The sequence below is a fragment of the Talpa europaea genome, assembly GCF_964194135.1.
Source record: "Talpa europaea genome assembly, chromosome: 6".
Lineage (NCBI taxonomy): Eukaryota > Metazoa > Chordata > Mammalia > Eulipotyphla > Talpidae > Talpa > Talpa europaea.
Window position 1 is genome coordinate 86,922,206 of NC_140072.1, and position 14,789 is coordinate 86,936,994.

At 34.1% G+C, this 14,789-nt stretch overlaps 1 protein-coding gene across 3 annotated transcripts in view; it reads right to left on the reverse strand.

Moving 5' to 3' along the window:
• The window catches only part of NBEA (neurobeachin), a gene marked incomplete at both ends in the record, with an annotated part of 593,662 nt that overhangs the window by 483,419 nt on the left and 95,454 nt on the right, over positions 1-14,789 (reverse strand). For all 3 annotated transcript variants that reach the window (XM_084235096.1, XM_084235095.1, XM_084235094.1), the window contains 3 exons: positions 8,220-8,366; positions 10,782-10,901; positions 14,372-14,498. In XM_084235096.1, the coding sequence (XP_084091222.1) occupies positions 8,220-8,366; positions 10,782-10,901; positions 14,372-14,498 (394 nt within the window). The remainder of the gene's footprint in view (positions 1-8,219; positions 8,367-10,781; positions 10,902-14,371; positions 14,499-14,789) is intronic.

The following is a 14,789-nucleotide window of genomic DNA, read 5'->3' on the forward strand; positions in this document are numbered from 1 at the left end:
GGAAACTATCAAAGACTATAGGTTGATGGCAAATGGAATAAGGGGCCAAGAAGAAAATGACCCAATTGCCCAAAAGTGGTACAATTTGATTTTCAAAAGGTCAACATGTGTTACAGATTTAAACATCTCAAATACATTTAAATCCTTGAGTTCATAATGATACTTTAAAAAAATACTAATTGGAGAGTTTTGAAAAAAGAGGAATGGAATTAGATTACACTGCTTCCCTAAATGACCATTAGGTAGTATTATTAGTGTAAGTTAGTGGAGGAAAAAGCTGTTAGTATATACAAAATGTTCATTAACTGGGTAAAAAATTATAGCAAAACATGCATTTTAATTTAAGGCTAATAAGTAAAACATCTGAATATGGGTAATAAGTCTTGTTGAAGACATTGTACTTTGGGGAAGGGGGAATAGAAACTTCAGAAAAATAGAATACTTTTCTCACCATTCACTGAAATTGTGGAATTCTACATATCTATAAAGTAATATGCCTGATATTTAAAGAAATACGCATAAACAAATATTAATGAACAAGTGATATGTTTTGCAGAAGAGTCATCTTAAAACTACTTACACATTGGGGCCTCCCTGGTGGTGCAAGGGGTTAAGCACCGCACTATGAAGCAAACCACAGCCTCTGCAGCAAGAGTTGGATTCCCGGCCAGCCAAGGAGCAACCCACATGGTGAAGCAGACCTCTCCTGTCTCGCCCGCTGCTTCCCTCAGCAGTGTGTTTCAGTCAGTCTGCCTGTTCTTTTCCCTACTCTGTCTCTGGTGAATCCTCTCACCACCCGGCATCTCTGGCCTGTACCCCAGCTCTTGTATGCATAAATAAATAAATCTTAAAAAAAAAAAAACAACTACTTACACATTGTAGTCCACTACTCAAAACATTCCTTATAATCCACAGCATTTTTTAAAGACTTTTATTGGTGCTAGCAATTTGATTTAGGAAAAAAAAAAAAAAATTGGGCTCTGCTCCTCCCAGTTCTACAGACAGCTGCCTCTTCTCCTGAAGTTTCAGTGTGATCCTCAGACGCCATAGGTCAGAGTGAACAGATTTGGCTGGACTGGGTGCCTGGTTGCCAGGGCTTCTTTAACTCTGGCAAACTGGATTCCATCAGTGACCCATTCATTGACCTCAACCACATGGTTTACATGCTCCAGTATGATTCCACCCATGGCAGTCCCCTGGAGAAGGGGAGTAGCTTAAGGAGTCCTGCCTTGTCATGTATCATCAATAAAGTACACTGTACCAGGCACCCCCCCAAAAAAATCAAGACATAAACTCTTACAACGAATTACAAATAAGATTCTTAAAATCTCAACATGAGCAAAAACGGAAACATTTTTAAACCTTTAATAATATATTAAAAACAGGTGTTTGAAAAATGTCATTACCAAGAAGAGACATCTTTAGGTAAAGATAAAAAATCCTTAGGCTGTGCAAATAATACAGCTAGCTCTAGTGAGCTGGTCAGCGGGCAAAGGTTTTTCAGCTCTATCTTGTGTTTATTTTCTATTGCCAAAATTTTATATTCAGGGCCTCCCTGGTGGCACAAGGAGTTAAGCACCACACTATGAAGCAATATGCAGCCTCTGCAGCACAAGTTCGATCCCTGGCCAGCCAGCAAGCAACTCACATGGCGAGGCAGACCTCTCCTGTCTTGCCCGCTGCTCCCCTCAGCAGTGTATTTCAGTCATTCTGCCTTTTCTGTTCCTCACTCTGTCTCGTAAATCCTCCCATCTTGAGCCTGTACCCCAGCTGCTGTATGCATAAATAATCTTTAAAAAAAATAAAATAAAATTTTATATTCATTCCTTCTTGTTGGATGACTAACCTGAATGCTGGTAGAGACGGTAAACCTGTGTTTACTCACTTCCTCCCTGTTCACTCTTGGAAAGGATGAATTCTCAGTTGGTGGAAAAGCTGCTTTTGTCTCTGCCATCTTGTAGTTAACAGTTTTCTGGGTATCTTCATCCATAATTGGAGTTGTATACACTTTCGATGTGGCTGCTGATCTTGGGTGTTATCTCCTTTACTTTCCTTATCTTTGGCAATGGGCTCTGTGGTCTCTGACCCTGATATATCTTCTCTCTCACTGGTCTACCTTGCTCTCCTGCACCTTGGTCACCAGCAACTCCCATCACATCTCCCTTCACAGGAGGGCTGGGATACTATGGTCAAAAGCATGGGGCTAAAACTGTAGCCAGCAATAGGACGGGAGCTGCTGGACCTAGCTTTAAGAAGCACTCTCTTGGGGCCTCCCTACTGGTGCCGGGGTTAAAGATACAGGACTATCAAGCTGTTGCCAGCCACTGCAGTACAAGTTTGATACCCAGCTGGTCAGGGAGCTAACCAAAATGGCGCAGCAGACTTTTCCTGCCTTGCCCACTGCTGCCCTCAGCAGTGTATTTCAGTAGATCTGCCTGTTCTGCTCTCCAACTATCTCTGGAATCCTCTCACCTCCCCCGTACCTCTGGCCTGCACCCCAGTTCTTGTATGCATAAATAAATAAATCTTTTAAAAAAATAAGAAGTAATCTCCAATCTCTCATTTTTCCCCAGCCTCACTATTCCAGTCACTCCACTGGTAATTACACGAAGAATCCCAGCAACTGTGGATGGCACCTATAAAAGCAATGGTCTGCTGTATATTTCCTGCCTTACACTCCACCAGGGCTTGCACCATTTGCTGTCTTTGCAGTCTTTTCTCTTTTGGTACCACCGAACTCCATAGTGTCTGTCATCTACACTGCATAGGTACTTCCCAGGGTTATTTATGGAAGTCTGGTGTACAAATATATCTGCCTTAGTGTCATTCCTATTGATGAAACCATATCCAAATATCATATAAACTATTTTACTGTTTCCCAAATCTTCCATGTGATGACTTTCTGCTAATATGAAGTTACCTAGCAGTATTAAGGCAGATCAAAAGGTGGTGCACTGGTGGTGAGCAAGGACAGGTGGAGTAGGCTGTCCAATCACTGTGTTTCAGCTTCCTGGTTAAGATGATGGTGACTGGGTCTCCTCTCATGCTTAATGACTCATAGATATTGGGTCCCACAGTAACTGCAGCATAGGGTTTGGTGTCTGCTCTCTTATTAGCAAGCATGTACTGAATTTTAAATTATGTTTTTGAAGGCAAAGTGTCATCCTCAAGGGATATATTTAATTTTTGGAAAGGAAAAATAATTTAAAGCCATGCTTGAGGAATTACTATGTGCCAGAAAACCATCGTTCATCAAAAAATATATTTCCATTCTAAAGTAATGAGAACTGTTTTTTGGTATCATTTAAAAACTGACCCCACAGGCAATTCCAAAAGAATTGTGACTAACTGGAATATTGATAGCATATTTTGAATATATACATATGTCTTCCAAGAGATATCGAATGAAATGAAAAATCATTTTAAAGTATGACAATTTAAAATTAAGCCCTCACTATTTTACAGAGAAAATTTATATAACCATTATTTAATATACAATTATATTACCTATATATTTGCATATCCGTAAAATTTTATTTACAAATACATTAGACATAAACATATAACAGTGTAAAGCAAATAATCAGAAAACTGGGGGGGAAACTACAAATAAATATTTTCTCAAAAGGAAAATATGATGGAATTGGAGTAGAGAAATTTAACAAAAGAAGAGAAAATGTGTGTTAAATGTAATCGAATGGTACAAGCAAAACTGAACGACTGTATTTTCAATCATAAAACATTTAATCTTTCTCTTCAAATTCTAAAAGGAAAGTACAGTCTTCATTAAATAAAATATATTTTCCCCATTTTAACTAATTGTAAGGTTTTCTAATCAAGAACACCCATGACCACAAAGATGTTAAATCGAATAGCCATTTTTCAGTTCTCAATTTTATCAAACTGTCAGCGGTATTGGATAGTAAATCATTTCCTCTTCCTTTAAACACTTCAGGGCACCACACTCTGCAGGTTTTTGCTCCTTACTCCCTTGCTCTCACTTTCCTTTGCTCCAAACATTAATTTTTCCAAGGATTCATCACATAGTCATACTTTGTCCCTGAATTAACTTCAATTTTACCCAGATCCAATCTTCTGGCTTTAAATACTGTCTACATCCTGCCAGCACTAAATACCTAACTCCAATCTAGACGTCCCCCCAAAACTGCACTTACCTCACTTCTCCACTTAGGTATCTAGCAGGCATCTCAAACTTAGTATGTTCAAAACTAAACTCTTGGTCTTCCTCACCAAAACACATTCCATGTCTTTCCCTATCTCAGGAAATGACAAGTTTGACAATTAAGTTGTCCAAAGCCAGAATACATTTAGTCACCCTTGAACCCTCCCTTGCGTCTTACCACATATTCACAGTGACAGAAAATGTACTGTCTCTTCCTCCAAAATATATCCAATATCTGATATATTGAAAGTTTTATTTTAGGTATGTCTATTAAAAAATCTAACCAAGACCCCTTATTTTCCACTGTTGTCATCCCATACAAACCACAATGTACAACTGTAATAGCCTCTTAACTAATGGCTCTATTTCCATCTTGGTACCCTATTGAACAATGTAGTCAGATGATCCTGTTAAAAGTGATTATCAGGCCAAGACACTCATGACTCTACAAAGGTTTTCCCTCTCCTCAAGTAAAAATCAAAGTCATAACAATCACAAATAAGCCTTTTGTTGCTCTGAATTTACTTGATACTTCTCTCCCTCTCCCTCTCTTTATCTTAGTCACAGTGAAACAGTCACAGAGTTCTTCAATCTACCAAGATCCTGTTAAAGGGTTTTATCTACCAAGATCCTGTTAAAGGGTTATCTGCTTGCCCCCTGGTGCTGAAAACCCTTCCACACATAACCACATGGCTGGATTTTTGACTTCCTTAAGGTCTTTAGTGAGAAATCCCCTAATCACAATATATAAAAGAGCACTTACTTATTTTATTTTTCCTGCTTTATTTTTCCACTAATGCATTTCATCATTTTGCAATTATGCTAGCTCATCATCTAGAACACATTTTTTTTCTTTTTTATTGTTTTATTGTCTATCTCCTCCCTTGATAAAGTATATCTTTCTTCCCACCAATAAAGGTAAGGATTTTGGTATGGTTTGTTAATAGTTATATCTTTAGCACTTAGAAGCCCATAATAATAGTGCTAATAAACAATATTTAATAAAAATATTTACTAAGAGAATGGGTGAATCAGTGAACGCTTCTTATACTAATTTACCTTGTTTCCTTTAGTATGCATTTAGTTTCTCCTTTCTATTGAGTATATGTTGACAATATGTTTATTTTGAAAAAGAGGTCTACAGTATGTACTATAGGGAAATTAAATAATTTCATTTTGGCTATTGAAATTTAGTCAGTAATTTATACCACAGAAACTTTGTAAAATATGAAAACTTTACAACCACATAGGTCCATTTATATTACCCCATATTAAAACAGTCTATTAAGAGTTGCCATACACAGTATACTTATATACATCATAAACAAAAATGAACACTGCTTTACTCAGCCATACTTATTTAAAAAAATAAGAAAAAGAATCTTTTATTTTTACTGATACACTTATCGTTTCTAATATTTTTCATTCTTTCCAAATGATCCAAATTTCCTTTTTCAGCCTATAGAGTGTATCCACAGCAAGAACTGCCCAAATTTTAGTTTTTAAGACTGGAATATTTTCACTGGATGGAGAATTTGCAATTAAGAGATTTTGCTTTAGACTCTGACAACTTTGATTTGTAATGAGTAGTATGCAGTTATTCAAATCATGCTATTCCACTAATTTGTCTGTTTTTTCTCTACCTGCTTTCAAAATGTTCTCCTCTGCCAACCTATATTCAGTTCATTTATTTTTCTATCATATCCATCTGCTAATAAGTCCAAACAGTGTAAATTTTGGTTCAAATATATTTTTCAGTTCTAAAATTTCCATTTGATTTTTGTATGTGTCCATAGCTGACAATTCTCACCTCTTAATTTATTATAAGCAGCTGCCAGTTGGAGTTCCTGTGCATGGCAGCCACCCCATTAGGCAGCTGGCCTTCCACCCACCCGTGTATGCCTGGAGGTGAGTGGATTGGTAGCAGCCTGCCTGAACCTTTGCACCATCAATCAGGTAACTAGTTCTTCTGCCTCTATACTGCTAGTTCTCCCTCTACCTTGTTATTGAGAATAAGGCAGCTTTTATCGTCTTTGCTGTAGGAAGGAAGTGAGGGAGGAAGGGAGAGAGGGAAAGGAAAAAGAGAGCACATGTGCTTTGTTCCCTCTCAAAGGCTCACAAATGACCAGTCAGTTCTAACACCTTCCCAGCAGCCCGCTGGTTCAGGACATCAGGGGCAGAGATCAAAACAACCACACTTGCCCACTGGTCTCACATGGCGTGTATGAAAATCAGGGGATGGCGTTTGGCCCCTCATAGCACTGGGTCACTCCAACAATTTATATACAAATGAAAAATACACTGGTACCCATGGATTTATAGGAAACATTCATTAACAGCAAAAGGCCCGATGGCCTTTGCCCACTGACTAAACATTAAAATGTTAAAAAAAAAAAAAAAACTTATTCATGCAATATCGAAAATGTAGAGGTATTTTCTTTTAAAAGTTCTAAGTTGATATAGTTACTCTATTATGTATATTTGGGTGATACGAATACATTCTGTATTACATGAGTGCATTCATATAGATTAAAGTGACACGATTACTACTCATTTTCATTGCTTTTATAAAAGAATGTGGTAAAAGTCACATGAGAAATTACTAAGATTGCAAATGGCTCAGGACAATGTTTGCTCCTTTCTAAATGAGAAAATTATGTAATTGCTTATATTTAGCATTTTCTTCCTTTTTGTTGCCAGGAAGTTACAATTAATTCTGAAATTTCACTATGGCACTCCGGTTAGGCTTATGGTTTGTATATTTGTATTTTTTTTTATTTTATTGTTTTGCAACTCTCCTTAATAAAATTCTGCGTGTGTTTAAGGAAAACCACTTCAAATATTTAATGGATCTAGGTAAAGAAGTAGGAAAAGAAGGCAGATTACATATTAATCAAAATATATGAACTGCAGAAACATTTTCATAAAGCCAACATATGGTAGAATTAATACTCAAACCCAACAAAAGGACCCATAAAGAAAAGTGAATGTACCGGCACAAATTCATTTATAGGGATAGTAAACAAATGAAATGATATGGATGAAAGATGGTAGCGCGTGTTGTCTCCTTGATATAAAAACAATGCACTTATGGCATTATTATTATGATTATTGAAATCACTGGAAGCAGAAACATATTTTAATAAGTGTAAATTCAAACTGTAACTTATATATCCAAAGTAGAACATAAAAAGAATGAAATATTTATGCAAAATTACAAAGACAAAAGAAAGAATATTTTTAATGTTTAGTCCTCCCCCACAACACAATTCTCATACTGATTAAACACTGAGATTTTTTAAATTCAGCACTTTTATACAAGATATACTTCTTCAGAATTATAAATACTTTGACTTATACCATCAAAGTCTCTTTAAGCTCCAGTTTGCAATGTCATAATTGCCAATGTGATTTAAATAAAGCTCTTAAATATTTCCCTAACCAAGTGTATTGGGCATCAAAAACTAATTCATATATTTGAACGCAGTATGTTGCCTAAATAATTCTTTGTTTTTAAAGTTAAAAAACAGGAAGAATATGATAAATTATCTTTAAAAAATGTTTTTTCAAAATTAAGATACTTCTTCACATAGTATAATGAATAAGCTAATGTGACATTAAGTTAAAAATTAGTAATTTCAGCCATGGTTACATTTATACCCATTTCCTTCTAATTCTTTATTCTCCCCAATCTCTAATTTGAACAGTAAGTCATTTCATTTTTTTTCATTATTTATAGAGTTCAAATTTTGAGATTCCTAATACCACATTAAGTCATATGGACATAAAATTTATTATTTGAGACTTATGTTAACAAAACCATGCCTCCAACATCAGAAAACACTCTAAAATAATTTAAAAGTTCATGATAGGGAAATGTTTAAAGAAAGAAAAAAAAAAACCTATAAAACATAAAATAACACTAAGTTCCAAGAAAATAGAGATGATTTTTAAACCACTTTGTAAAACAAACTATCATATCACTTTTCACATATGAAACATTCCATAGAATTTATAATAAGACAGTCATTACTACCTTATATCCAGGTCCTAGCTGATGAATTGCAAATATCTGCGCAGGGTTGAGTGCTTCACTAAATACATACACGGCACCAAGTTGACCACAAAAAACCCTATTTGCATCGGCAGTTTCTGAAGATCCAAGAAAGCACTTGTCATAGCTCTATTTTTGAAAAAATAAAATCAAAATTATTTTGTAATGACAAAATACTTCAGGATAAGTGCCTTCACTTGTCATGCATACCTTATAAGAACTGAAGAAAGTATCAATTATGGCTTTATGCAATATTTATATAATAAAATGCAGTTAAAAATTTTTAAGAAAATGTAATCGGTTAAATATTTTATATTTATGGGTAAGCAAATAATAACCATCCATTCAATATTCACTTGACCACTTTCCAAATTTTATAGTTGAAAGCAAAAGGGCTTATAATTATTTACACACTCTATTTTAAAACTTTTAAAACTCTACATATAGTTTTAAATATATACATATATACATATATGTATGAAGAGAGAATGAGATTCATCTGAATCAAGAGAATGACTATTCAAATTTTAGCTATTCCAAAAAACTACAAAGAGCCTAATTTTTTACAATGCTACTTGGTTTTTCTACTATGGTTATATTCCTCTATTTCTCCACATAGATTCAAGTTCACAAAGAAAATTACTTCCTTCTCTTTTGAGCAGGTATTATGCAAAACCAAATAAACAACAGTCACCACAGTCTTCAATCCAAAACAGCACTCTTCTTCTGGGTAGTTCAGTACCTAAGTGCCACTCATAATAAGATCCATCCTGCCTCTGCTCCCTATTATGTAATACTTAGCCCTGCCCATCATCATGACCAGAGAAAGCAGATATTGATCAGTTTCCCTCATCCAGTCTTACAAATTAGTATTGAAAAGCAAGATGAATGAAAAGCAATATATGTTTGGAATTCCGTTGGTCCCTCACAATAACAACAAAAAAAAAAAACTGCAAATGAGGTACAAATCACAAACACCTCATTGAATATCCAACCCTTAATTAAAGTATAAGAACTTAATATTTGGCTGCAATAATGTATATGTGTAGATGTACTGTCCTACTCTCTCTATTTCTTGGAACTCTATTGCAAATAATTTTAAAAAAATCCAAGTCTTTTCTCACTTTTTTTTTTTTTTAATGTAGCTATAGAATTAAAACAGTCAAGAAGCCCACGGGTATTTCTTCTACTCTATAATAAAAGACTGTCCCCTCTGGAGGTTACCTACGAAGCAAAATTCCATCTGTTATAATTCTGACAAAATCACTCTCATAAATATTATTGACAATGGCTTCATTATGAGTTCTAGGACAGTTGTCTCTAACAGACTAGACTAGAAAAATCAAAACAAAGAAATTACAAATCTTGAGGTTTTAACTCCAGTTATCCTTTATCCAGAATCCAACTGTACTAACTCCTTCACTGCTAACATCTTTGTTGAAACTGTTACAATGGCATAAGTCATTTAAATGATCCACCTGCTTCTACTGTTATTATTTTACCTTCAGAATATGTTAAATACTGCAGCCTGATTGACGTTTTAAAAACATGATACAACATCATATCGCAAGCCTGCTCAAAACCTTCTAAAAACTTATATGCAGGGTAAAATGGGAACATCTTAGCCATGTTTTCACATGAGGCCCCACAAGATTTGACCCTCTGTTATCCATCTAACCTCATCTGTTAACATCTGTCCCTTCAATCCTCTGCTCCAAACAAAATGGCTGCTTCGTAGTTCAATGAACTTTACAGTTCTACTTCAGTCAGTGCACTCACTGTTAGCACTGACTTGGACGTGACCCCGAAATAACCACATAACTTGCTCCCTCAACTCTTCTCACTAACATCTCTGAAATATTTGATTTCTCTCTTCCCTAAATTTACACTTCTAAACCTGTTCCCCACTTGATTTTCCTCTAGAGAAGTTATCACCATTCCTCTAAAAAATAAGAATAGTCACATGTTATATGTATTCATTCTATTTAAGGTCTATTCATTCTATTTAAGGTTAAGGAAAGAGGGCCTCACTGGTGGTGCAAGGGGTTAAGATGCAACCTATGAATCAATCCGTAGCCACTGCAGCACGACTTTGATCCCCAGCCAGGGAGCAACCCACATGGTGTAGCAGACCTCTCCTGACTCACACGCTGCTCCTCTCAGCAGTGTATTTCATTCAGTCTGCCTGTTCTGCTCCCTACTCTGTCTCTGGTGAATTCTCTCACCCCCCACACCTCTGGCCTGTACCCCAGTTCCTGTATGCATAAATAAATAAATCTTTAAAAAAAAGATTAAGGAAAGAATAGAATAATGCACTAATACTTTTGAATGAATACTTAATAATTTGGCCTAGTAATTTTCTTTTTTGTAGTACTAATCAAGTCTTTTAACAGTTTTTATTACACTAAATTTAAGACAATTCAGTCATCCTAAAGAAACTTATAAAAACATTATTTCCACCTATTTTATCACTCATGTAATAAACAGTGATAGATCATATGCCCAAATACATTAAAGCAGAGTTTTTTTTTTAAAAAAACTTACATCATTTGTGTTAACATGCCAAGCCATATCACCATAGGATACCAGCTGTCCATTAACATAACACCGAATTTCGCTGTTCCTCCATCGATTGTAAATATGGACAATGCTTATCATATACCACTTAAATAAAAAATATGTCAATATTTAGTAATTATTATCTAAAAAGCAATCAAAATGTTAGTAACACACCACCAAAAAGTGCTTGAAGGGATATTAATGGTAATTCACTAGCATTTCCTCAAGTTTCCTTTCTTATTTTGCAAAAAAAAAGAGATTTATAAAGAATCAATATGTGATACAGTCAAAGTTTAAACCCCTTGAATCTTGGACAGATATTGTTTCCACTGTAACAATATCCACTTATTGAAGAACTACAATTATATTTGCGTCCCTTCATTTAATAACATTTACCCTGTGCCAGGCACTGTAAATACCCAGGATTGACAAATAGAACAAAGGTCCAGTTCTCCTAGAATTTATGGTATAGTGAAAGGACATAATTATGTAAGTAAATGAAAATAGAGTTATAAATAATGATGATTAATTACTCTGGGGAAACAAGAACACTACAAACTGAAAAAGAGTAACCTTGAGTTTTCCTTTGGATTGCATGATCAGAAAAGATTCATAAAAGGAATAGCATCCTATTTAGATGGCTTCAATTCCACTGTTTGGATTTATTAAATTCAGTACTAATTATATAGCTTTAATTTAATATCACGTAAAAATTCATTAAGATTTGAGGAATGGGCTTATAATAGTTTTTCCTTTAATTGCTGCTAGTGTCAACAAGAAGTATTTTAAACATCAATTTCAATATGACATGGTTAATAGTTATGCAACAATTTGTGGATCCACCCTTAGTCTATCCAGAGTTGAAAATCTAAAGCAGAAAATATGGAAGTATTTTTTCTAAAATAAAGAAAAATACAAATGATTTAAGGGGGAGGGGAAATAGACTATCTTCTAAAAAAAAAAATATATATATATATAATACAAACTTTTTCCCTGATTACTTATAAGCATTATTCAATCATTTCATAGACATTTTGAGAAATATAAAGGTATAATAATTCTCAACCACGAAAATCCTAAAAATTTCAATATACTGAAATACTATGTACAAAATTTAATTTCATTCATTTTGATTTAGAGAATAATACCGCATAACTCATGAAACAGAATGACACAAAAAACAAAGTTCCTCAATTAAAAAATAAGGTCAGGTCAAATCATTTAACTCCTAAAACACTTGTCTTTTTCAAAGTTGTTTCATTATAAGTAATCCTTAATTCTAATTTATTATAAGCAATTTTTAATGGATAAAAGCAAAATAAAAGCTCTAATTAAAATCAGGAGAAAAGGCTTACAGTTAATCATTTATTAACTCATATTTCTAAATGTTACCAAATTATCAAGAAACCAAAAGAAATGAACTTCAAATAATTTTAAGGAAAATTTTATAGAAGTTTCCATATGTAAGATTTAAAATTTATCTATATTACCTTCATTGAGTTTGAAATTTCTCACCCAGAATGCCATGAAGGTATCATAGAAGATAAAAATCCTAATTTATATTTTGGAGTAAAATTTTTAGAAATTTTAAATTTTAAAAAAGACTAGGCATAAATGTCTATAAATACAAAAGGATTCTCTACACCAAAACAGTTTCAAATAATATCAGATTTATACTTGTTTTCTCATCTAATACAGAAAAGTGGAAAATGGAAAACCACTAAAATATAGACATAGAAGTAATAACTAACTGAGGATAGAGAGGAAAGGTAAGACAAATGATGAGAAAGAATAACAGAAAAGAATTCACTGAAAGAGTAAAATTAAACTTAAGACTAAGCTTGAAGAATGAATAGGAATCATTCCATGAACAAGGGGGTAAGAACATTACAAATGGAGTAATCTTACTATGGCTTGATACTTAGCTAAGCACAGAGGCTTGATAAAACTTTTATCAGTGTCTAGGTTTAGTAAAACAGCAGAGACCAGACTGTAAAGAGATCTGTAGGACACCTTTAGTAATCAAGCTTTGTTTTTGTGCATAGTGTTGTACCACTGAAGAATTCTGAGCAAAAAGTGAAATGACTAGTTCTATACTTTAGGAAAAAAGGAACACTCTTACACTGTTGGTAGGAATGCAAACTGGTCCAAACACTATGAAAAGCTGTGTACAGGTTCCTCAAATTACTAAAAATGGATTTATCATATGACCCAGTGATTCCACTCCTAGGAATCTACCCAAAGGACACAAAAAACATTAACTGGAAAGGAAACCTGCACTCCATGTTTATTGTAGCACTATTTACAACAGCTAGGATATGGAAACAACCTAAATGCCCCAAAGTAGATGAATGGACCAAGAAGATACACAATGGAATACTACTCAGGAATCAAAACATGGATGGAGCTAGAAGGAATTATGCTCAGTGAAATAAGTCAAAGGAAAAAAAAGAAAAATATCAAATGGTTTAACTTATAGAAAAAACACAGGGAAACCAAATAAAAGGTCAGAAAAAACCCACAAAACTTGCAGACAAACTATAGATCCGAAACATACAGCAAGGGGAAGGGAGGGAGCAGGGCAAAACAGGTGAGAGACAAGCACAAAGGACTATGATGATAGGTGATGTGGTGGTGGAAGATTAACAGGGACTACAGCTGAAAGGAGAAATCAAATACTCTATAAAAATGAACAACAATGTAAGAAAATAAAAAAAGTTTAACCAATTAAAAAGTGGGGGGGTAAATTTCTCCTAAGAAAGCAGCACAATGATAAGAGAAAAAACACAAATGAAAAGTTGTTACATACAAATCTGGAGATTTGACTCATAAAAAGAGTTAATTATAAGTAAATTCTTAGCATGTAAAATATATACCTATTCAAGTATCCAAGATAAAGAGTGAGCAATTCGAAGAATTTAAGCAGCAAATTTTTTTTTAAAGAATATATATACACACACACATAATGTCCAGGAGATAGAAAGTCTACGAAATAGAAGTACAGAAGTTGAAAGTTGAACTGATATAAATATCAAATAGATGATGAAGAAAAGCTGACTAGTTTCCAACTACTATGAAGATAGGCGACCTTTTAATTAAAAAAAAGGTTTTAAAAAATTAGTGTATATGGGATTGGAGATAGTAAACTCAACATTTCTTATTCTGTTGAGGTGCCAGAAATCAATCAAGCGATAGTATCTCATGGGTAGATGAGAACAGAGCTCTGGAAATGAGAACAAGAGTTGATATTGATTATGAAACTGAATAAAAATTCCTGAACAAAATATAAGCTACACAACAGTAAAGATATTGCCTCTTTTGTCACTGTATTGACATCTTCAATGCCTAGAAGAATGTCAGGTTCACAGCAAATACTTTAGTAAGTATTTATAAGAGAATGAGAGAAACTGAAGTCAAGAGCCTCATTTCATACAAAACCAAAGTAGAAAGAAAAAGCAGACAGGAAGAAAAAAGCATTAAGTCATAGAAAAACAGTAAGAGTGAATATAGGTGTCTTAAGACAGTGGGAATGGTAAATTATGTTGTTCTCCATAGCAATATTTATTTATACATACCTTGCGTGGTTGAAAATCATATTTCACACAGTGCTGAAAACCTTTTCCTTTGGATTTCAGTGATGTAACTATTAGACAGTTGCCAACAAAATGAGCAGAATAACCAACTCCTTTGCTAGTACGAAAACTGTAAAGAAAGCTGACTTTAGTATAATATCCTCTGATAGAAAGAACTATATATCTAAAGCTCATTATTACATGGTATTATGAAACATGATCATAAAAATAAAATGTGTTCCTTTGGAGTAGAAAGGGTATTACATATATCCAGTAAAGACTAAAACCTAAAGGTTTAGAATAAAATGTAAGCAATTTAAATCGGGAAAATAGAATATTATAGAGTCTTCTAATGCTTCAATTTAAAATAACACAAATACACAAAACAAATGAATGGCAAATAAAAGCCAACCCTAGTGAA